At 40.4% G+C, this 22,946-nt stretch overlaps 1 protein-coding gene across 2 annotated transcripts in view; it reads right to left on the bottom strand.

Annotated features, from left to right (window-relative positions):
• The window catches only part of col2a1b (collagen, type II, alpha 1b), a 62,361-nt gene extending 40,260 nt beyond the window's left edge, over positions 1-22,101 (bottom strand). Inside the window, exons 1-7 of one of the 2 annotated variants that reach the window (XM_061833221.1) lie at positions 22,027-22,101; positions 18,972-19,144; positions 7,448-7,657; positions 4,971-4,987; positions 4,184-4,216; positions 1,538-1,570; positions 1,404-1,457 (exon numbers count right to left, since the gene is read on the bottom strand). In XM_061833221.1, coding sequence (XP_061689205.1) covers positions 1,404-1,457; positions 1,538-1,570; positions 4,184-4,216; positions 4,971-4,987; positions 7,448-7,657; positions 18,972-19,047 — 423 coding nt within the window. In that variant the 5' untranslated portion in view covers positions 19,048-19,144; positions 22,027-22,101. Of the gene's footprint in view, positions 1-1,403; positions 1,458-1,537; positions 1,571-4,183; positions 4,217-4,970; positions 4,988-7,447; positions 7,658-11,429; positions 11,591-18,971; positions 19,145-22,026 lie in introns of those variants that run through there. The other variant, XM_061833220.1, reaches the window with a different exon arrangement.
• Positions 22,102-22,946: the final 845 nt, after the last annotated feature.

Genomic DNA, 22,946 nt, shown 5'->3' with positions numbered 1-22,946 from the left:
GGGCCAGATTGTAGTTACAGTTTCCCTGAGAGTGCCGTGAGGACTGTGAAACCATAAAACTTAAAACCAAAATTTATGAACCAGTTCTGGAACCAATAATCAAGGGTAATGGGCTTTTCCAAATATTGTTCATGTTTAGTAACAACAAGTGCTTGCAATATCTCAACATTATCAATGATGATACATGACAATTTGAAATTTTCTTATAGATTGTCACAAGAATCATGGAAGTTGACACACTAGATTTCCCTTCATGGGGCACATAAAATCATGTGGCAGGCCGGATCTGGCCCAGAAGTCTGGAGTTTGACACCAGTGCCTTAAAGGCAGAGTGGACAGCAATTTCAGGGACACGTAAAATATTATATACGTGTAAATATATATGAATATACATGATCAAAATGATTCATTTTTATCAAATAACAAATAATCACTTATTACACACTGTAATTAGCAAAGCAGTGGTACATACACACAATCCATTTTTAAGTAATAAGATATAAAATGAAGGAAAAAGATTTTTTGACACATATTGTGCTTGTGTGTGCCGAAGTGTTTCATCATTTTTAATAAGACCTCAGAGTTCTGCTCGATTTTCATGATGGCCCAAAGATTTTGATGACTTCACAGTGACATTGATGCTCATGTTAAAATTGCTGTTCTATTCCGAAATATGTTGAAAATAGTTTTTTGTGCATATTTATGTCATACCGTACCAAAAATATAGTGTTTATTACAAGTCAAATGACACGCCTAATAGCTTTATTAGTGCAATATTTTTTGCTTAAAGTGTGTCCCTGCTGTTAATGACATTTTGGACCTTGGATGTACATTTGTGTATATATTTTCACTAGAGTACTCCATTTTGGTAGACATACATAGGTTTGTAATATGTCACTATTCTACTTCTTATTGTTGCAGAACAACGCTGATAAATTCCTATTCTGTTCTGTTCTGAGTGTTTCTTCATTGGATGTTATGTGACCTTGCGAACGCTTCACTCCTGCTGCTGCTGGGGGGCCAACAATTAGTCAAGCCCCAACTTCGACTTTGCAGCAGAATGGGTGTAAATATTCCCCTTGAGGACATGTTAAGGAGGCAGACGATGCGTGCATTAACAAATCGCAAGAATGTGCTGAGAGGCGGCCGGCCATGTGTAAAATCTGAATGCCAACACAGAATCGTGTACTGTAAAAGATGCCGATGTAAGGTTGCGTGGATTGCTGCGTGCCCACGATGGGAGGCCCAAGTTTTACATCAAGTGTCCCCAACAGGCCCGCTTGAGTCCCGGCTTAATGTAAATAACACGAGACTCTGTGAAAAGCCATTTTCTCTGTATACTCCAACCTCTCCTTACTGTACTACCTTAAAAGTGACATATCTTGAGGCTGTAGGAGACTGACCTTCTCTCCCTTTTCTCCTCTTGGTCCTCGCTGTCCCTGCTCTCCTGGTGGGCCCTGAGGGAGCACGTCATGTTAGATCCAAGGTTTACTCCTTTACATGCGGCGAATGGAAAAAGTAAGAAGTGAGAACGGACCATTGGGCCGGGTGGTCCTCTTGGTCCTATGACCTGTTTTTGGGGACAGGAAAGGAAATACAGTACATCAGTTAGTAATTAGAGAATCCATCCATCCATCCATCCATCCATCCATCCAAGCTGCTTATCCTCACAAGGGTCGTTTTCTGTCAAAAGTGTGGGTGAACTAGAAAGCACAAACTTTTTTCAAATAAAATAAAATGAGGGGAAAATCTTTAATGTGTGCGTCATTTAATTGACGCAATTACATCATTAAAGAATAGCCATTATTTTTAGATCGATGCAATGGCCTGGCATGCCCTCCAATCATATTGCAGAGGGGCGTGTCTTGCCTTGAACTCGAGGGGGATTCAAAATAACACGAGAGAGACCATCGGAAGCCACCACTGGTCTCTAACGCTCCATGTCGCATAAAACCGACAACATGGAGTTGCAACTCCTATTAATAATGTTGTCTTGACCTGAATGGAAGACTTCAGCAGTTAAAATTAACATTTCGAGTGAACTTAATTTATGAGCTGAGCTCATTTACATATCATTGTCATTAGTATATAATAATCACTCCCCCATATGAATTATGAAACGTCTCAGTTTATGTGGATTTAACTATGCCACATATACAACTATGTAATCAGTTGAGTTTTTATAAACATTTATAGACTCACAAATCTACCTATACTTCTGATTAAAAATTAATTTCAATAGTACAAAAACCAACAATAATTAATTATCATGCTGTGTACATACTTTGCATTTTAACTTAACTACACAAAACAATTGAATTTCCCAAGAGTCAACGTGTACTAACCCAAACCAAAACCAGAGGCCAATAAAACAAATATTTATGAACCGCACCGTGGATAATGTGAAATGTTCCACCCCAAGCATACAAGAGATCCAAAATTGCGTCACTACCTTGACGTTAAATGGTTTGAAGCAATCAAAGAATGTGGAAAAATGGGGGCTATTATAAGATGATTCATTCATTTATACATCCATCTTCTTAGCCGCTTATCCTCACAAGGGCCGCGGAAGTGCTGGAGCCTATCCCAACTGTCAACGGGCAGGAGGCAGGGTACACCCTGAACTGGTTGCCAGCCAATCACAGGGCACATAGAAACAACCATTCACACTCACAAAAACACACCAAAGGGCAATTTAGAGGGTCCAATGAATGTTGCATGTTTTTGGGAAGTGGGAGGAAACCGGACTGCCCAGAGAAAACCCGTGCAGGCACGGAGAGAACATGCAAACTCCACACAGGCGGGTACAGGATTGAACCTGGGACCTCAGAACTCTGAGGCCAACGCTTTACCAGCTGAGCCACAGTGCCGCAATGTTGTGAGTCGTGTTACTGAAATATACTACATAATCCTACAAAAGTCGAGATTGTTCATCGTACTATTCATGGTAAAAGTCTACCAATCCCGATGCGTCCCTCAACGTTCTTCCGCAGAGCTTCAAAAGCTTTCCGCATTTTGGATGTCTTTCCAGTTTACAAAGGCGGGGAGCAAGGGATTAGTCCCATCCCCCACTCATCAGAGCAGACTCGTTAATGGCTAACCTTCAAACGGGAAAGCATTTCAACGAACGATAGGATAAACAATTCCGTTTTTGCAAGCCGAAAAGTACTGTACTGTGTACTCGGAGGGGCAAAGTGTTTCCAGGTGGTCCCTTGTAGGCCTTGGATAACAATGGGGCCTTTCGAGCTCACTGAGTACATATCAACAGCATTGGGGGGCAACTAATGACATGTAACGGGATGACAGAACTGAAGTACAAAATGTATTTAAGTGTAATTTTTGACTTGAGTGCGCATTTTTGTTTGTTTCTATGCGACCAGTTGAGGGTGAAGCCAACCCCTCGCCCAGAGTAAGCCATGGAAAATAGACTGATGGACAAAAATTGACATTACTGGGAGAAAATACAGCAGATCGCAATTTTAATATTACAGCATTTAATTTTTTTTCTTCTCCATATCTCTTCCTCCTTCTAAAGACCGTGATTGGCTGTCTCTGGTCAAGTGCCATTCTGTCGTCTTCTCAAAGATGACATAGTTTTCCAAATATGACCTTCAAGCACCACGTCGCGGTGCAATTTAGCTTTTTGTCTGAGATTTTAAAACGATTGACTTATAGTTACACTTTTGACCATTCTGGGCTTTTTTCTTTCTTTTGGAATCTTCACTTATGTGGGTGGTCATATCAAGCAATATTGTTTAAAATGTTCACATTTGTTGTTAGGTCAACATGGTATGGTATAGTGGTTTTCTACAGGAAACAGACATAATATGAATATATTTCATTGTTTTGTTTACCGTTTATTATTTGTGTAAAGAACAAATATGTGGTGAATTCCAAATGAATGATGGATACATTTAATCCACATTTTACCGGAAACATCCAAGAGTCGTGTTGATGCATTCATTAAGAAATGAAGACAAATAATTATAATCTAATCAAATGTAATTAGTTACATTATTTTGAGAATGTCATTGAAATGGTTACATTACTATTTCATTTTCAACTGAGTAACTTGTAATTGTAACTGACTGCATTTCCACAGTAACATCAACAACAACATTGTAAATTTACAATCTTATTCTTTAATAATTTGTGTGGTGACCGTTATGTGGCATTAACTTACATCGGTAATATCTCCTGGTTCACCTTTCTGGCCCTGTGAGAAAACAAAACAAAACAGAAAAACAGTTAATAACAGATGCTTTGCCCAACTATACGCTTCCACTTCAACAAATAAATGCCAAATCTCAAATACACACCTGCCACACAATTAAAACAACATGGAGTCGGAAAAGTGAAATATATACAGTATTATTTCAATGTATCACTACCACAATAGGCATCTTTACCATAGCAGATTTGTCATCCGTAAATCTGAACGTTACCATGGAGTCAGTGATGTAATTGATGATGGATAATAGTGCAATATGATTTTTTTAGACGATTTATTTGAGGAAAACGACCATAAAAGATATCCAATATCATCATAAATAGTAAATCCAGGGTATAACCTGAACTATATATATTAAAAAATATATATTAATTAACCCTAGGTGCCTAAAAATGCCCTGCTGCTACTGCACAAGGTAATATGGATTATGTTTTATGTCATTTGTGACAGTAAATCTTTGAATAACATTTTGGACATTTTTTGACTACTTTGAGGGAACATGGTAAAAGTACACAGCCAGACATGACTGAATTTAAGGCATTTTACAGGAAAGTCTCCTTTGTAGAATTAGCCAAGTAAGACATTGAAATAAAAATCTCCTGCAATCTCACTGAACCGAAGAACAGAACACATCAGAAGAAATTTCCATTGGTACCGCAATGGCTAAACATCTAAGAGCAACAGGCTATAAAATGAACACAGGACAGACGTTACACGTGCACACACACACAAAACTCACCTTAGCTCCAGGTGTTCCTGTGACGTGGCAGTAGATGATAAAAAAAAAAAAAGTTAGCACACAGGTTAATAAACAACACAAAAACACATTTTAAACATCTGTCCTGACACGCTGACACGCCTGTTTTGTCTACCGCTTTAAAAAAAAAAATAGTCCACTCTAAAGAGAACCCTGCAAAAATGTGATATCTTGGTACCTCCGAATTGCCCATTTGGATGTTGCTGAATCTCCATCTGGAGCATAAAAGTGTTAAAGCAAAAGGCAGATGCGTCTTAGCATCTGCCAGGCAGCAGGCGATGAAAGAGAGCACAATAAAATCCAGGGTGACCCTCAAAAATGTACTCACGTTTTGTTTCTATCCAGGTGTTTTTTGGCATATTTAAAAGTCAAATTAGTTGAAGTCAAGAGAATAACATTAATTTTGACCGGTTTCGGGGGTCCTCTGGCCCAAAGATAGGCTTCAGTATAATGCCAATGCTGGTGAGGATAAGCAGGACGGTAAATGGATGGAAGGGATGGTTACAGTAATTTGATGGCATTAACGAAGTAGTACGTAGACTCCCTCTAGCGGTGTGAAAAAGAATCAATTAATTGTTCAAGCTGTGCATGTTAAAGTTGTTTAAATTTTTTTATCCAGTACAGCACATTTTTTAAAAGACTAGTTCAGATGCATTTAAGTAATACTTTGTGGTAATTTTTTAGAACTGATTGTTTCCAATCACTGATCTAGGTAACATTTCTCTTTAGTTCTGATTAGTTAGATATTATTGTTATCATTAAGTACTATTTAAAAAAAAAAAAATTGTGTATCTAAGCGCAGTGTTGATGTACAAAATTTCCTTGCAGTTACAGTGACTAATAAAAATATTAAATATACTTTTTAAGGATGAAAATTCGACCTTATTCATGCTGAATATTAAATGTCCAGGCTAATGTCTATTACCTGTTGTATTTTAGTTTTACTCAGTATGGTGTTTCTAGAAGAGATGTATTTTTTGAGGTTTTACTTTGTGTGTGTTTGAGCCAATTTGAGACCTACTAGGACCAAACAAAAAATATACTCGGCAGTCAAGAGAGTACATTTTTAGATGCACTTTGTGTATTTGTAAAAAAAAAAAAAAAAAAAACATTATTACATCTATTAAGTAATTGTTGCTGTTGTTTGAAATCAACACTGAAATGTTTGATCTCCTAAAAATAGGGGAAATAACACATTCGCACTGTCCAATGGAAATCATCAAAAAGAACATCCATCCATCCATTTTCTTTGACGCTTATCCTCACGAGGGTTGGGGGAGTGCTGGAGCCTATCCCAGCTGTCAACGGGCAGGAGGCGGGGGACACCCTGAACTGGTTGCCAGCCAATTGTAGGGCACATGGAGACAGACAACAGTCGCACTCACAATCACACCTGGGGGCGATTTAGAGTGTCAAATTAATGTTGCACGTTTTTGGGATGTGGGAGGGAACCGTAGCTCCCGGAGAAAACCCACGCAGGCACGAGGAGAACATGCAAACTCCATACAGGCGGGGCCGGGAACGAACCCGGGTCTTCAGAAGTGTGTGAGGCCGACGCTTTACCAGCTGAACCACTGTGCCGTCTTCCAAAAGAACGTGTTTTTTTTTGGGGGGGGGGGGGGTTTGTCTTCAATACAAGTACAGTACTTGAAATTGTCCAAAAGTGCAAACATGAATGGCTGTTTGTCTATTTGTGCCGATTGGCAAGCGACCAGTCATGGGTGCGCCCCACCTGTCGTTCAAAGCCAGCTCAGCGGTGACTTTGATGAGGATAAATGATCTATAGTTGGAAAATGTGTGGAAAGATAGAATTGGACAGTTTTCATTGGACAGTCACAATGTAAAAACATTTCCTCATGTTAACTTCAAAAATCCTACTGCTGGTCAAGAAAAACACAAAGTTGCGCAAATAGAAGTTCACATTTAAGAAATGTGGACTTCTAATGGGAAACTATGCAATTTAACACGTTTGTAGCATGTGAACGGACAGTGTTAAAGCATCTCATTCAATCAACAGCTGAGCACTCGGTTTCATTCATGCTTCCCCAGTGAGTTTTTTTCTTCTTTTTTTTTTTTTAATGTAAAACTCATTCATGAAGCCCTCGTACTTTTCTCACCACATCACTCACCAAAGTACTGAGAGAGTGAGGGATAAAAATGTGAAGTTGCCTCTCCTTGACTTAAGGTATTTCCTTGAATGAGTCACACATGGTTGTTGTTGTTTTTTTTTTAAACATCACGATAGTAAAAGACTATTCCAAGGTGAGCTTGTGGGGAAAAAAAAAAACTTTAGGGAAGCATTTCAATGAAATCAGGATTTTTAAAAATTTTTTTTCAAATCTTGTATTTAACTTTGAGGTGGCAAAAAGAAAAGAAAGTATTTTCTCCACCTACCCCAAAGTAAATAACAAGGTGTGGGTAATTTATTTATGAGAGGATTGAGATAAATAAATTACAACCAATGGGCGGCGGCGGGTCAGCGGCGCAGATGGGGCAACACTCTCCGAATGGGATTTCGGGCTTGGGGCAGTCTCTGAGCTCCTCGCAGACTATTTCGTCGCACAGGACGGTTCCGGTGTCGCACACGCAGATGCGACACGGCTCGGGCTTCCACACGTCCTTGTCGCTAAAGCGCTGGCCGTCCTGCAAGCAGCTAAGAGCATCGCCCTCTGCGCCAGCCACAGGGCATGCGGGGGGTGTAGGGGGTGGGGGTATGTCAGATAAGCACATAGTATGGATTTCATAGGTACAGGTGCATCTCAACAAATCAGAGTGTTATTGAAAAGTTCAAAGGGTATTTTTTCATTTTACAGTACTTCCCAGAAGACAAATTCATAGCTAATTTCTAGACTAAAAATCATTTTGATATGTTTTAACATACCGTAATATTCTAATTTCTTGATTTGGAGTTGTCAAAAGAGGGAAAATCACAAATTTCCATCTGTGATAGATTATAAAGAAGTCTTTTTGGGGGGAAATTAAGTTAAGCAACATCATGAGACAAAAGGAATGATTTTTTTTCAAGAAAAAAAGTTTTGATTTTTACAAGGAGAAACAGAATAAAGTTGTATTTTTATGAGATAAGCCCAAAATGTTATTCCATGTTTACGTTTGAAGAGGGAACAAAGTTGGATTTCAAACAAGTGAATCTGAATTGTATAATTTTATTCTCATCATTTTTTTTCTTTTTTATCTCCTATTACTCTCCACATAACCCAATTTCATTACGGCTGCGATTTCAGATTCATGCGCTACATCACAATTGTTTCAGAGCTTTTAATTGTCTCAAAACGAAGGCGAAAGAAAATTGTTTTAGAATTGATCCACAGCTCTGCTATGCAACATAAGTATTTATCGAAAATGATTTCTCCCCCTACTCTAACTTATTAAGATGCACCTATACTGTATATGTTGAAAATGGCAGGATGGAATACACTTACCGCTTAGTCCTCCTTATACAAACATAACTAAATCTGTAATTTGACCATGATAAGAGAGGCAAAAACATTTTCTGCAACTGTCAGTGTGATGCGGTGCAGTTTGACACTCGAATCAACAGTAAAATTGAGCAATATCTTCTTCGCAGAGTTGTGTGTTTCGTGCATATGCGCCAAATGCTGTGGCTGCTCACTCAGAACAAATGAAAATGTCGTACTAATTTGCACTCATTTCCGTTTGACACTGTTGAGTGAAGCCTGACGTTTACACGTAAACTCACAAAACATTTGTATGTGTGGTGCTTTCTGGAAATCTCACATGAAAGTGTCAAAACACTAAGAATTTCAAATAGTTCCTACATTGGGTTCCATTTCCAAAGGATGTTGCCAATTTAGTAGAATGAGCCAGGATAAGGGTGGGCAACCTACAGCCTGGGGCCCACAGATGGGCTGAAAGTGATTTTAAATCTCACCTGCTATTTTAAAATTATTTTTTTAAAAAAGAAATGAAACGCCCCCAGAAGAATCTTTGCAACAAATGCTTAAAATTTTTAGTGTGATATTTGCAACCATTTGTTCATAAAGGTAATAATGGCCTCGGATCAGTGAAAAACAAAACATTTCCCACCATTTACTGGATTGAAAAAGAACATGAAGATATTAAAAATGTAAAATGAATACCTCCTAACGTAACTTCTGATGATCATTTGTAAAACAAACATATCCACTCAAATTTATGAGAGTGATGAATTACGTTGGTTATTATACGAGCTGAGACGCTTTCATCCCAATCACAGTCAATATAAGACATGACCACGGGATGGCGCTCTAATATTGCAGCATGGAGCCTTGAAGGAAATCACAAGAACTGTAGACCATGTGCAAACAATGAAGTCAAATAAAATCATAGGGAATTCAATAAAATGAAATGGGGGAAAAAAAACATTCAACATAGCTCTGCTTTTCATTTATTGGAGAGGAGAGACCGAGTGGGGCTCTCAAAGCTGCTACTGTACATTAAAGCCCCCCCCCCCCTCCCAACAATGAGCTTGTTGCTAGCACTGGAGTTGATTTTTCCACTCACAGATGCTGCGACTGCTTGTGCAACTCATGCGAGGGAATCCAGAAAATCTCCCCCACCCTCCAAATTCAGTAGCCCTGTTTACATTCAGGTGGAGGTGACCTAGAGGCCCCCCGCGTGCCGTGAATGAATGAGGCCTTTCTGAAGGGGGGGACAGAGCGGGGAATTCATAAACTTTTTTTTTTGTTGTTGCGTAAACACAACATGGGGTTTTTGGGAGCCCACCTGGGTGCCGGGGGTTGGAAAAGTGTTCAGCGTTCATGTGCGGACCTTTTGATGGAGGCACATGTCTGCTTCAATTGGGGAGGTGGTGGGGTTGTTGCAAGGATGCAAATACGTCGTGCTGGCAACTTTTCCCTCCAGAAGAAAGGAGATGGGGGTACAAAAATGAAAAGCATTAAGTGCTCCCAGGTGCATCTTGAGGGGCTGTTTTCCATCTTATGCTGTCTGGTTGAAGTTTAGCAATCCAGGATCCCCCCCCCCCCTCCCGCCTTTCTCTTTTTACTGAAAAGGTCAAAAAAGTGACCTAAGACTCCTCATATAACTTTACTACCACTCTCCATCCTTTTTTTTTTTTTTGCCCAAGGTAACAGTGAGAAAAAGGGAAGGGGGCGCATTATAACAGAGGGGCCAGCGTTTTGGTGAGGGAAACCTGAGACCTGACTGGCTTTTACTTTGGCCCAACAATCCCACTTTTGTCCCAATTTCTAGGCTGAAAATACACCTTGATCATTTTCAAGAAGATAACAAAAGCCCGCATCTTCTATTTTCTCCCCCCCAACCCTCTCTTGCTTCCACGCAGGCGGACTGTCACATTTTATGGCTAATCTTTAAAGCAGATGGAAAACTTGCTTATGGAACGTGATTCCTAGAGCCCATCCCTCACTCTTAAACCTCTCGTGGGGACTCAGCTTCACTTCAGAGGGCCTCCATAGCCAATTTATTCAATTATTGATGAAGTGGCTAACATTTAAAATTGTCATGCAAATATTACTCAGTAGTGAACTTGAAAAAATGGAGGCAAGCAGAGATTTGCCTGGATTGCCCTCTGACGGCAATGGAATGTGAACGCTTTTCACCGAAGGCCCTTGAGCCTGACCACCTTTCAGCAGTTTTTGCTCAACCCTCCCTCCTCACCCTCAATATCAATGAACGTCAATGTGGTACAGGTGTGGAGGAAGCATTGAATTTGATGTTAAATTGTGCACTTTAAAAAAAAAAATCCAGTACAGTACATTTGTTACTCACCGTTTAGTTGTATTTAACTTTAAATTACAATACATTTACATTGAATCCTTATTAATGTGATTTTAAATGTTGCCAAATTCACGTGCAGTGTCAATGTTTAAACAATGAATACAGTAATGTTACAGTGGCTTACAATATTAGAATTTTTGTAGAAATAACTTTTTTTTAATGAACAAGCTACTGTATTTTAATGTTGGTTAAGTGGTACTTGGAGAGCCTTCATCTTTTTTTTTTTTTTTAAAGTGTAAAAGCTTCAGGAGCCTCTGCTTCAGATTAAGTGAATCTACAGTTAAAAGGTGAGCCTGGCAACACTCATAAAACACCCACAAGGTTGTTCATCTTAGCAGCAGCAGAAGGAGGAGGAGGGAGAGTAAGGAAGATGGGAACCCAAACTTTGGAGATTTTGACTCTAGCTTTTGTGTGAGTTATCTCGTTTTTCACTTTTACTCGTCTAAGTCATGTTTTATGCCACCAGGGAAGGCAGTGGACACAGGCAACCATCCCACTTATTCGCCAGAAGGTCCACATAACTATTAGTCACACACACACACCTCCTCTTCTAAACCAGCCAACTGCTTCCAACTTGTCTGTAAAAGCATCGCACCATGCGCAAAAACGACCACTTGGACGCACGAGGATGTGAAGAAGTAGTCAGACAAGCAAAAGGGGACTTACGGTTATCGTCCTGACACCTGACAACGGCTAATAGGCACACTTGTGCGGCTGCAAGTAGCAGTAGAGTCCTTGAATCCAGGAAGCTGACCATGTCTAAATATTAGACACGCAGTGGCCCTGGAGGGAAAAAGAAGTTTTTGCGCCAACGGAGTCTCTCAAGTGCGTGCGTCCTCCGGTGATTTCAAAGCCGCACCATTCAACAGAGAATCGCCCTTGACGGGGGGAGGAGCAGGGGTGGGGGGGGGCAGAAGAAATCCGGCAGGCAGGACTCGGACCTGCAAGAACAAGCTCAGCACCGACCGCTTTGCGGGCCACAAGCGGTAGTTTTATGTCCCCGTTGCCTTCAATGAATCTTCGTATATTCCCAAATATCAGCCCGGCCCCCTACCCCCAGTGAGGCTGAAATCTGAGCCCACTTTCCCTCCCATTCTGTCTTCCAGTCCCCCCCCATACCTCCTTCCATCAGTCCGAGACCACTCCTTTCCCCCCCCAGATGCTGCCACAGAAGCCCCCCTCTCCCCCAAAATAACTTTGCTTCCAAATTTTGCTTCCCTCCCCCTTTTCTTCATGTCAGGTTCATAGAAAGCTTTTCATGCAGCCTTTGTCTGCGTACGCGTGACCTCAATGCACTCCCAACAGGTGTCATACAAATCACATGTGAACGGAGCCCGACAAAAGGTTCTGAAAATGTCTAACGCATAGCAGATCACGAGAACCTCATATATCACCAAAATATGCCTCCTCGAAGAATATGACATAAAAAGCAAACTGGTCGCAGCCTGAGGCTGACTTGGAAATACCGAGTGCGTTTGCCTCGACAGGTTTGTTCAAAAGGCGCACATATTTTTGCGTTATTTGCGCCGGACTACAGTAATTAATGGGAATTTTGTTATGGCCCAGCAGCTCTTGGAATTACAAAACATGAATGTTGCTCGTTTATCACAAACGCTCAGCGAACCAACTGGAACAGAGTATAGATTAAAGAGGACATATTATAGAAATGTTGACGATTTAATGTCTTTAATGATGATTTAATGACATCTTTCAATCAAATAGAATAAATAAAATATAAATCTTATCAATTTTGGTGGATTGTAATGTAACACTGGGCCGAATTTACACCACACCAATTTTCTACAACCATAACTTGGCAGCTAGGCTCGGCGAAGATCTGTCATTTTCACGTCACACCTCCCCAGCACATAATCAAATCTTCGGATAAATTGTCTATGTGGGGATTGGGGTGTTTGTGCGCCACGTGCACGGCTATGCTAACTAATTGGCAAAGTATACTTTGGCAACTAGGTGATGAAGTGTTGCCCCCACTTGCAAAAATCCAAACCGTGCTTTGACTCCTTTTTTCCTCTTCAGAATCTAGGCTGTGTGAGAACAAGTAGCCAGCTAGCACTAGCTACTAGGGACAAATAGAAAACCACTCACAAACACATTTATGGACGCACATTTTAAGTCCTCAATGACTAACACGCGTATTTCTAAATGCACAGATGAAGGCTTGATCTGAGATTTAAACCAAGAACTTCGGAACTGTGAGACACACGTGTTAAACACTACTTCAGCACAACTACAATGATGTAAATGTTAACAAAGCACTCCACATTACATAAATGATATTTTCTTTCTGGAGTAAAGGAGCAAATGTTTGTAGCTTCAACTTGTTTCTATAAATAAATCACAGGGGATACAGTCTTGGGTGAGTCTTCTTTCTAAGGTCTTTCACCCCAGAGCAGCTTGTGACCTGTGGGATTTGACCTTTGAACAACTCGGCCACTTTATTGGCCACGGGGAGCAGCTGGTGCACCAGTGAATCTATTTTCTACTAACTGCCATGTAAGGGGGAAAAAAAAGAAAATGTGTTTGTTTGTGGGGGTCGTTAATTGAGTTCCTACTTAAGAGCGCCACATTATGATGATGGGGATATCCTGTCATTAACACCTTTAAAGCTCCACGGGCTCTACATTTGGCAAGCATGAGCGTACTACTGCCAAAAACAATTTAATTCATTTACACCTTTGCTAGAACCAAACAGAGTAAAAGTTGATTTAATCCTATATTAGCAGATGCCATTTTACATTCATTTTCACACATGACATGGGCGCTTCTCCTCCTTAGGATCGCAGGCCAGCTCGAGTCTATGACAGCTGACGTTTGACGGGGGAACGAGGGTCCACCCTTGACGGGTTGCCAGCAAATCACAGGACGCAAGTCCACAAACAACCATCCATTTTCTACAGCAATTATTCTCATTAGTGTCACGGGTGAAACGGAGTCTATCCCATCTGACATCTGACGAGAGAAACGGGGGTCCACCCCGGACTGGAACTAACATGCATGTTTTAGCAACATGAGAGGAACTCGGAGGAAACCCTCGCAAGAACAGGGAGAACATGCAGCTGAGATTCAAACCTGCACCCTCAGAACTGTGAAGCAGACATGCTAACCACTCGGCCTCTGCCTGACTATGTAACTGTAACTTATAATTGTTTCTTTTCTGCATCCAAAGTGGAAGTCCCATAAAGCCTGCAGCTTCACGATCAAAGTCACAGGATCCCTAGACTACCAATTACACATCCATAGGCTGCAGATCTAATATCAGCTTAGGAGGCGGTCTCCTCTACACTCTGGTTGACGGTTAGGAGCCTGTTTGGGCCGGCGTTCACACGTTCAAAACCCACGTTAGGCTCATTGGTGTGTTAAGAGGAATGAAACTGCTGGGGCACCAACCGCATACGCAGCATGTGGACCACATACCAGGAAAATTACTTTATCTTACTGGCTGATCTGTTAACTTTTAACTTGTAGTTTTTCTATTGCCGCGTACACAAACAGAAAGTCAACAGCAACTTGAAGCAATACAATAACTAGCTTTATATTTGCTGGTCACATCAAATTCCGATGTGGTCATTTGTTGTCTGGAACTGGAGAGAATTCATCGGATGTAATTTTTTTAAAAAATTGCATCATCATTCAAACTCACTATGCTGTTTCCTTGGTAACTGAGGGCAGAGAGCAAAGCTGCCATATAATGCAGAAAAGGGCAGCTTTACCAGCAGGAACACAGTCAGGTAAAAATAAAAAGCAATTACCGGTAGTTGTATGACATCCGACAGTCTCTGTTTTGTTTGTATTGAGAATTTTTTTTCTCAATCTGTGTGAAATAGTGGCCAGCATAATACCTTTATGAAATTTACAGGCAATGTCTCGACATTCAGAACTGGAATATAGGGAGTCCTCGGGTTAAGACGGTCTCGAACTAAGACGTTTCGACTTTACAACGCCCGTCCCCCATCCGCCATTTTGTCTGGCTAATGTTTGTCAGTGTTTGTACCCCGGGAGTATCTTTGCATTTTTCGCCCTCCTTTTTAGACATAATCGCCCCAAAGAAGAACGCTGTGTCTTTTAGCAATGTTTCTGCAGCAAAAAGAAAATCCATTACCATGGAAACGAAGCTCAAGATCATAAAAAGATTGGAGAAAGGAGCGACACCAACACCACCAAGACCTTAGTCGGTCGACCGTGGTGACAATTATCAAAGACAAAGCCCGTATTTTAGCGAATGTTCCGTTCCTATGTTGGATACAATGATCACAAAACAAGGTTATTTGATACTTCTTGAGAGCGAGAGAAGTGAGGACCAGATTCCTTCGCAGTAGCTAAGCACAGCCTCCCCTTCTTCTTCTTCTCCATCCACCTTCTCAGCAGTAATGCTAAGTAGATCATCTTGCTTATTTCATTGTATTTGTTTTTTTTATACAAAGTATTTTGATGTAAATTTTTACTTTCATGGTGGAATCCGACTAGAGTTGAAATTCGAGTTAAGTCGCTACTGTAGGAACGGATCTCCGTCGTAGAAAAAAAGAGTTAATTCCTTGAAGAATAACAAAAACAAAAAAAAAAAATGTTCCTTTTGCGCTGTTGTAGGGCTATTATAGGCTGCCCAATAGAGGGCACTATACGACCAATAAGACGAAAAAAAAATGAAAACCTAAAAATGAAATAATGAAATTTCAATATTTTGAAATGTGTCACTACTTTTACATATAGGACCGAATTATATATCAATAAAGATAATCGCTGTTTCATTAATCTGTGTTGTCTGATTTTGTGTTGTGTTTCTGGTTTTGGTGTCGCAAAATTGTCCCAAACACTCTCATTAAAAGTTGCATATGCGCAGTAACCTCTTTTTGAGACAGTCCCCCTTCTGAAGTTCTTTTGCTGTTGGATAGTTTCTCTACTTCAATGTTTACACTCTTCAAACAAATGTAAATATCAAACAAATATAACCCAGGTGAACTTGGACTATTTTTGGATAGTAATTTAATTTAAAAAAAAAAACCCAACAACAATAAATATTCATTTAGCTGGCCCTGTGTGAAAACGTATTTTGTTAACTGATCACACCCAAGTCTGATTACCTCCAGACCTGCTTAATCAAGAAACCACTTAAACAGAATCTGCTCTTACAAAATCAAATTAGACAAAAGGTGAAACAAATCTGTAACAAAATGACACGAACCAAATTCATTAACAGTTGAGAAAAGAATGAACATCCATCATTGTGAAAAGGGTTAAAAAAGGCATTTCTAGAGTTTTAGGATTCCAGTGAGCCATGAGAAGAGCCATTAATCCAACCGAAAAAAAAAAAAAAAAAACATGGAACAATCGTGAGCTTTCCTTTGGAGTGGCCGGCCTACAAAGATGACCCCAAGAGAACAACAATTAACTCATGCAGCAAGTCACAAAGGAACTCAGGACAACTTCTCAATAACTGAGGGCTTCCCTTCCCTCAGTGAAGGTCACAACAGCAAGAAAGAGACATGGGAAAAAAATGGAATCTATGGCAGAGTTCTAAGGCAAAAATCACTGGTGGTCCAAAAGAACATGAAGACTTGTCCTACATTTGCATTAAATAATGAAAAAAAAAAACCATTAACATTCCCTAAACATTTGGTAGAATGTTGTACGAACTGACGAGATAAAAAATGTAGCGTTTTGACAGGTGTGTGTGTCATTAGATGTGGTGTAAATATGGCACAGCTTTTCAGACAAAAAACTTTAAACCAACATTTGACATGTTAGTGGTAGAGTGATGGCCTTGAGCGGCTTTTCTCCTTCAGGACTTGGACACCTTGCTGGGACTGATGGAACCATAATTTCTGTTCTGAAAATCCTGAAGGAGAATGTTCAGACATCAGTCTGTGACCTCAACCTGAACCACACTTGGGTTCTTCGGAAGGATCTCGCTCAAAATACACCAGCGTGTCTTTGGAAACTGTCCATATATATATATCAAAATTTGAGAAGGGGGTTTATACGTTTTTATACCACTGTGTACAGGTAGGTGCATTTGGGATGCAAGAATCCTGCACAAGATCTAAATAGACTCTATGCACCAAGCTCTTCCCCGTCGGGTTCAGTGGCATATGAACTTCTTGTCGGCGCCGTCTGACAGAATTACCGAAAGTTCCAATTAATGACATATGAAGAGTTGTCTGAATCGTCCTGGAGCACAATTCCTCAGACTAAACTTGAACAGCTGTCAAGAGCTCATTGTACTTCTATACCTCCAACAGCCACCACAGGTTCTAGTCATGTATTCCCTTTTGACTGGTACACCGCTGTGGCGGCCTCACCAACACATTAAAGAAGCTGGCCAACTATAGTACATTGCTGAAGTCTTGCAGTATATGCTCGAGTTGACGATCTCCAACACTTTGTTAAATTTTATTTCAAAGTGTACTACTTCAGGAACATTTGTCTTAAAACTGATCCCCAATTTGGGTACAAAAACATTTTCTTCATGTGGTGGGGCATTTTTTTAACTCCACTGGTAAGAATAAATAAATCAAGAGTAAACTGGCTGTATATATAAATACATGAGTGAGTTAAGACACAGCTTTACTTCACATTGATAGTGATTACTCCTTAAAAGTCCAAAACGAATTTACCAAGATTTGTGGCTAATTGCTCCGGTGAAGCGTGCCAAGTATTGATCCATTTGTATAGCAAGGTAATACACAAGGTCAAGTAGGTGTATAAAGAATTCACACGCACTTTAAAGCAGGCAAAAATGTTGGGAACCATCTCTGTCACAAGCTGTTCAGGAATGAGGTCTGGAAAGATAATCATGAAGGGGGGGGGGTTATTGGAGAAAGAAAGAGGGAGGGGATTGGTGCAGTTGCAGGAATAAAAAAAGAGAGGTAAGGAGGGATGGAGGGGGGGGTGCAAGAGGAGGAGCAGGCGGGTGGGACGTCGACGGCGCACACAGCAAAGTTAGCATCGTAACCGAGGACATGTGACATCCTGGCCGGGATGACGAAAAACATTTCCAACGTGGGGCCAAACGGGGTTAGCGACTACCACAAAACGACAATTGCTTTGACTACTCCTTTACTGTATTTCAGTCAAACCAATGCCATGAACCATATTAGGTACAGTAACTCAGTGACACACACAGAAGGAATCTTTTGACTTGCAGAGCATTTTTTTAAAATCCTTCATAAGTCATTAATTTTTTTAGGGTAATATAGTAACACGTTAAATAAAGTATTTTGTGATTACAGTCGACATATTTCAGGTTTAAACTGTTAACAAAGGCATTTCCAAACATTTTTTGGTGTGCGTGCATTAATTCGCAAATTTTGTTAGAGGTACAACCAAAAATGGCCTCATTCCCTAACATCTGTATTTTGGACTGTTTTATTGCTGTTTCATCTCGGTCTTCTCCCCCTGTTCTCTGATCTGGGAGTGACGAGCAAAGCGAGGCTGTTGTTGTAGAGGATTCAGCATCGACCGATCTGGGCAAATCCTAAGAAGGACCACTTCCCTCGGAGGAGTTAGGGTGTAGACTGGGGATGTTGTGGATTTCTGTGAACCAGGAGACTGCGAAGCCATTTGAAACCCATTTCTGATTAAGGGTGAAACGAATAAACAGGACTTGACTTTCTTTTGGACACACCACTTCTATTTGAGGTGTACCTATTCCTTTGGCTGGCCCTTCAATTTTACAACCGACCCGAAGGAATGTCAGACATTTTTACATCTCAAATAACCCTAAAGTCACATCCGCCAGCAAATAACACCACTCGTCTTATGAACTGCAATGTTTATTGACGGAGTGTACAAAAAAGGGGTCTGGGAACCGGCACGCTAATGTGTTTCCAGCCTGGCTAAATAAACCAAAGAAATCACCCAAAAAAACAAATGATACTTTATTGATGTGGGGGACCGCCCTGGGAGCGAGACTGTCAAACAATTCGTAGGTTAATTGTACTTGTGAGCAGTAACAGTGTTGACGCTGCTGCATATTATACCCATTTTTGCACAGGATATGAAGATCCAGGTTATGTTTGTAAAGTATTCAGTACTGTCCATGTGATGATGTGTTGCACAGATGGATTTGCTTCCCATATGTACTCTTACAACAACCTTGATACTAGCCCGAGTACAGACACGTGTGTGTGTGTGTGTGTGTGTGTGTGTGTGTGTACGTGGGGATGTGTCAGAGAGGCCATCTTTGTGTACCTGCTGCAGACTCGAGACACACGCCTCTGTCTGGCTCGCAGCACGTGGGCAGAGTCAACAGGGGAGCCCCCGTCATCTTTGCAGAAGTCAGCGGGCGTCTCGCACAAAGCTCGCAGTATTCCGGGGAGCGGCTGCTGACGCCAAAGTGTCACTCCAGCTTCTTCCGTGATCACCTTTCAGAGATAACATGCTTGATGAGAGAGATAATTTTGGAGGGTTTTGTTCAAAAGGCAACACATTTGGAGGGCCCTTTTTTGTGTTTGTAGGTTTCTTTTGATGAATTATTAAAACAGTTTATCAAAATCAGTTTGACCTATTAATTATAACCAACAGATGTTTTATTCATATTTAGTTGGATATTGTAACAGCTTTGCATATAACTTGTTCAAATACTCAGCCATTTTTTTGCATCTTCAATTTCCTTTATCTTCAAGTATTTTTGTGCTTAAGTGCAGCATGCAGAAGTTCTATTAAATATTTAGTGGGATTTTTTACAAAAACTACTGTAAATTACTTTTGTCAGATTGTTGAGTTTTTTCTTGTATCTATAATACTTATCTACAAGAACATTTGTGCTTTACTCAATCATGCAGCTCATACAAATGAAATTTTAGATTTTATTAAGAAACGATGCTAAATGCTCATTATTACATTAATAATTTGCTTTCTGTAAAGTTACGCAGCAGGAAGTATGTTGTGTTTTTTTTATTTTTTAACAGAAAGTAATGCACCAGAGGTAGGAAATTATTGATGATTAATTGTATGATTCCACTGTGATTGGCTGGCAACCAGTTCAGGGTGTACCCCGCCTGCTGCCCGTTGACAGCTGGGATAGGCTCCAGCACTCCCCGCGACCCTCGTGAGGACAAGCGGCAAAGAAAATGGATGGATGATTCTTTTTGTCTAATTATTGAGACATTTCATAGAAAATAAATCTTCAGGCTGTCGAGGCATGGATAAGTTTGTCTCGAAACTGACTGAATGGTCCAACGATGTATTTGTGACTCCAATTTGAAAGTGTCAGAAAAATAATGATGAGAAGAAAGAAAGCAGTGGTGGAAATTTCATGTGTTCATGTTTGGTGACACGTAACTCAGGTGAGTAACATCAGATTTCACACTCAAATACTGTCTTTGTGTGACACATGGGATATGAACTAATGCAGACGCCTCCAAAAATCAACAGATAAAATGAAAGATGTGACCACCAATGAACAGTCACTGTGGTTTAATACAAAGACTTTCCTGTGAGTGGGAGCATGGAACCTGGGAAATCCAGACTACTAGAAAACCCAGGGAAGAAGAAAGAGCAGCAGAAGAAGGAATAAAGGAAAGGTTAAAAGCTGCATATATTTAAATATATTATTCAAGTCACAACTTTCTATTAATGACATAATTTGATTTGGTTCATTATCATAGTTTTTTTTTTGAAAGGAGACAATGTTCAGTGGTGGTGATGTGTTGCTACGGAAAGGAGGAAGCCAGACAGCCTGACTGAAAGAAATACCTTTCCAAGTCCCAAAAACTGGACCTGCTGCAGAGGTGGGATGGCAGATGGACAAGCTAATAGACAAACCAGATGTATTCAGAGTAGCAGAGCAAAGAGTCGAAAACTGCACACTTTAAAAGCTTCAAATGTCTCTTATTTTGCAGTATTTATGATTATCCCAAAATAACTTTGTTTCTTTATTATCATCTACGGTCCATAGTATCATCAAAAGATTCAGAGAATCTTGACAATCCCTGTATGTAAGCGGCAAGGCTGAAAACCAACACTGAATGCCCGTGACGTTCGATTCCTCAGGCAGCACTGCAATAAAAACCTACATCTTGGTGTAAAAGATCCTGCTATATCGACTCAGGAACACTTCAGAAAACCATTGTTGCCACATCTACAGATTCAAGTTAAATCTCTACCATGCAAAGCCATATACCCATAAACCCACACATCAACAATACCCAGAAATGTCACGGGCCTGATTTCATTCGAGACAAACTGACACAAAAGTGGAAAAGTGTGCTGTAGTCTGACAAGTTGACATTTGAAATTGTTTTGGGAAATAATGGAAAAGATGTAGACTGGGCCAAAGATGAAAAGGACCATCTGGATTATTACTATTGCAAAGTTCAAAAGCCAGGTTCTGTCCTGGTATAGGGGTATGTTCGTGTCCATGGCATGGGTAACTTTGCACATGTGTGAAGGCAGCGTTAATGCTGAGAGATACATACAGGTTTTGGAACATGTGCTGCCATCCAAGCAATCCTTTTTCAGGAACCTCTCTGCTTATGTCAGCAAGACAATCCCAAGCCACATTCTGCAAGGGTTACCACAGCCTGCCCTTGAAGTAAAAAAGTGAACGTACAAGACTGGCCTGCTAGCATTCCAGATCTGTCTCACATTGAAAATTTGTAGCGCATTATGAAGCGCAAAACCTGACAATGGAGACCTCGCGTTGCTGAACAAATGAATTTCACTTAGAAATCAACAATTATTGCCTGCAGTTCCCAAACACTGATTGAGAATCGCCAAAACGGAAAGGGATGGAAGAAAAGTGGTAAACATGCCCACATCACAGCTTTTTTTGGCACGTCACAGGCATCAAATTCAAAGTTAATTAATATTTGCAGTGAATAATTGCAAAAAAAAATTACAGTTTATCTGTTTGAACATTAATATTTGAAAATGTGTTTTCATTTGTTTTGCACAAATTCCGAACTACTTTGGAATTGAAATGTGCACGTTTGAAAGGAGTTGAGGGCTGGCTTGATAGAGCCGTGATCCTTACACAGGTTGAGCGTTATAGAGATTAGCTGGACGGTTGGACTTTGTAGCTGTCAATGGAATGTTCTACATAGCAGTTTGTATCAATCCTTGGATGCAAATCTAGTACACCCTAGGAGAGAAAATCTGGGGGCAAATGGGAACAAAACAAGGAAAGTAAAAACCCTTCTCTCACTCTCTTTCTCTCTCTCTTTAGATATTGTGGAAAACAGACAGCATGGAATCGGATTCTTTGCCTTAAGCGACACTGACCTGGCAAAAGAAGTGAGGCTACCTTGAGTGGTGATGAAAAACAGACATCATTTAGTGACTTTGGTCACATAGGATCTCCACAAAAAGGCAGCTGTCACGGTCATCCACTTTGAAGGATTTCCTCAACTCCAGCACCTCTTCAATGAACCATCTGGAAACACTCTCTTCAAACAAAACAAACTGGGGTAGGGGGGGTTAATAAAATGTAAAATTCACTTTTCAATTGTTTGGACACAAATAGTTGAGTCTTTGGAGTGCCCATAATTGATTACTCAGTGAAGTTGTGGATGAAGTAGCACTACATACACACGGTGTGGCGTGTGAGGTGCCACCACCACAAGTGAAAATGGCTTCATTGTCTTTATGGGTGTTCGCTTTTTCCCCCCCAATACTTTGGGCTCTACTTCTGTAAGTTTGAAATTTATTTAGTCAGCTCCGCCCTTGGCTGTTATGGTAATTGAAGCCGGACTTGCAATTGACCCAGGCCTGCTGTGTGTAGGTCAAAGAACAACTCTACTTAGCATGAAAGAGGGCAGGCCTCTCAAATATGCTTATTTGAGCAAGAATAAAAATAGGATGTTTAAAGTATCCTACAATTGTTGGTCCCTGATTTTTTTTTGGATGAACACATATCACAAATATGCCATTAAGACACCTGGGAATGGTTTTAAAATGAGGAAATCTGCATAAAATGTCCTTAAGGCAACAGCACATCAATTATGTATTTACATTATTATTCCATTTAGCTTTAAAAATGGAGGCAGTATTATAGAATTTCTTTGGATTAGATGAAAGACCATTATTTAATATTTGACATTTGTGCCCCTAAATTTTATTCAGGCATGATTGCACCGGGCTCCTTTCCCAGCTGAATCAATAAAATCCTGCACTGTCACTGTTGTGAGCTGCTCTCACTCACTCACTCACTCACTCACTCACTCA

The sequence above is a fragment of the Syngnathoides biaculeatus genome, chromosome 10 (assembly GCF_019802595.1).
Source record: "Syngnathoides biaculeatus isolate LvHL_M chromosome 10, ASM1980259v1, whole genome shotgun sequence".
NCBI classification, from domain to species: Eukaryota; Metazoa; Chordata; class Actinopteri; order Syngnathiformes; family Syngnathidae; genus Syngnathoides; species Syngnathoides biaculeatus.
This window is presented reverse-complemented; position numbering and strand designations above follow the sequence as displayed.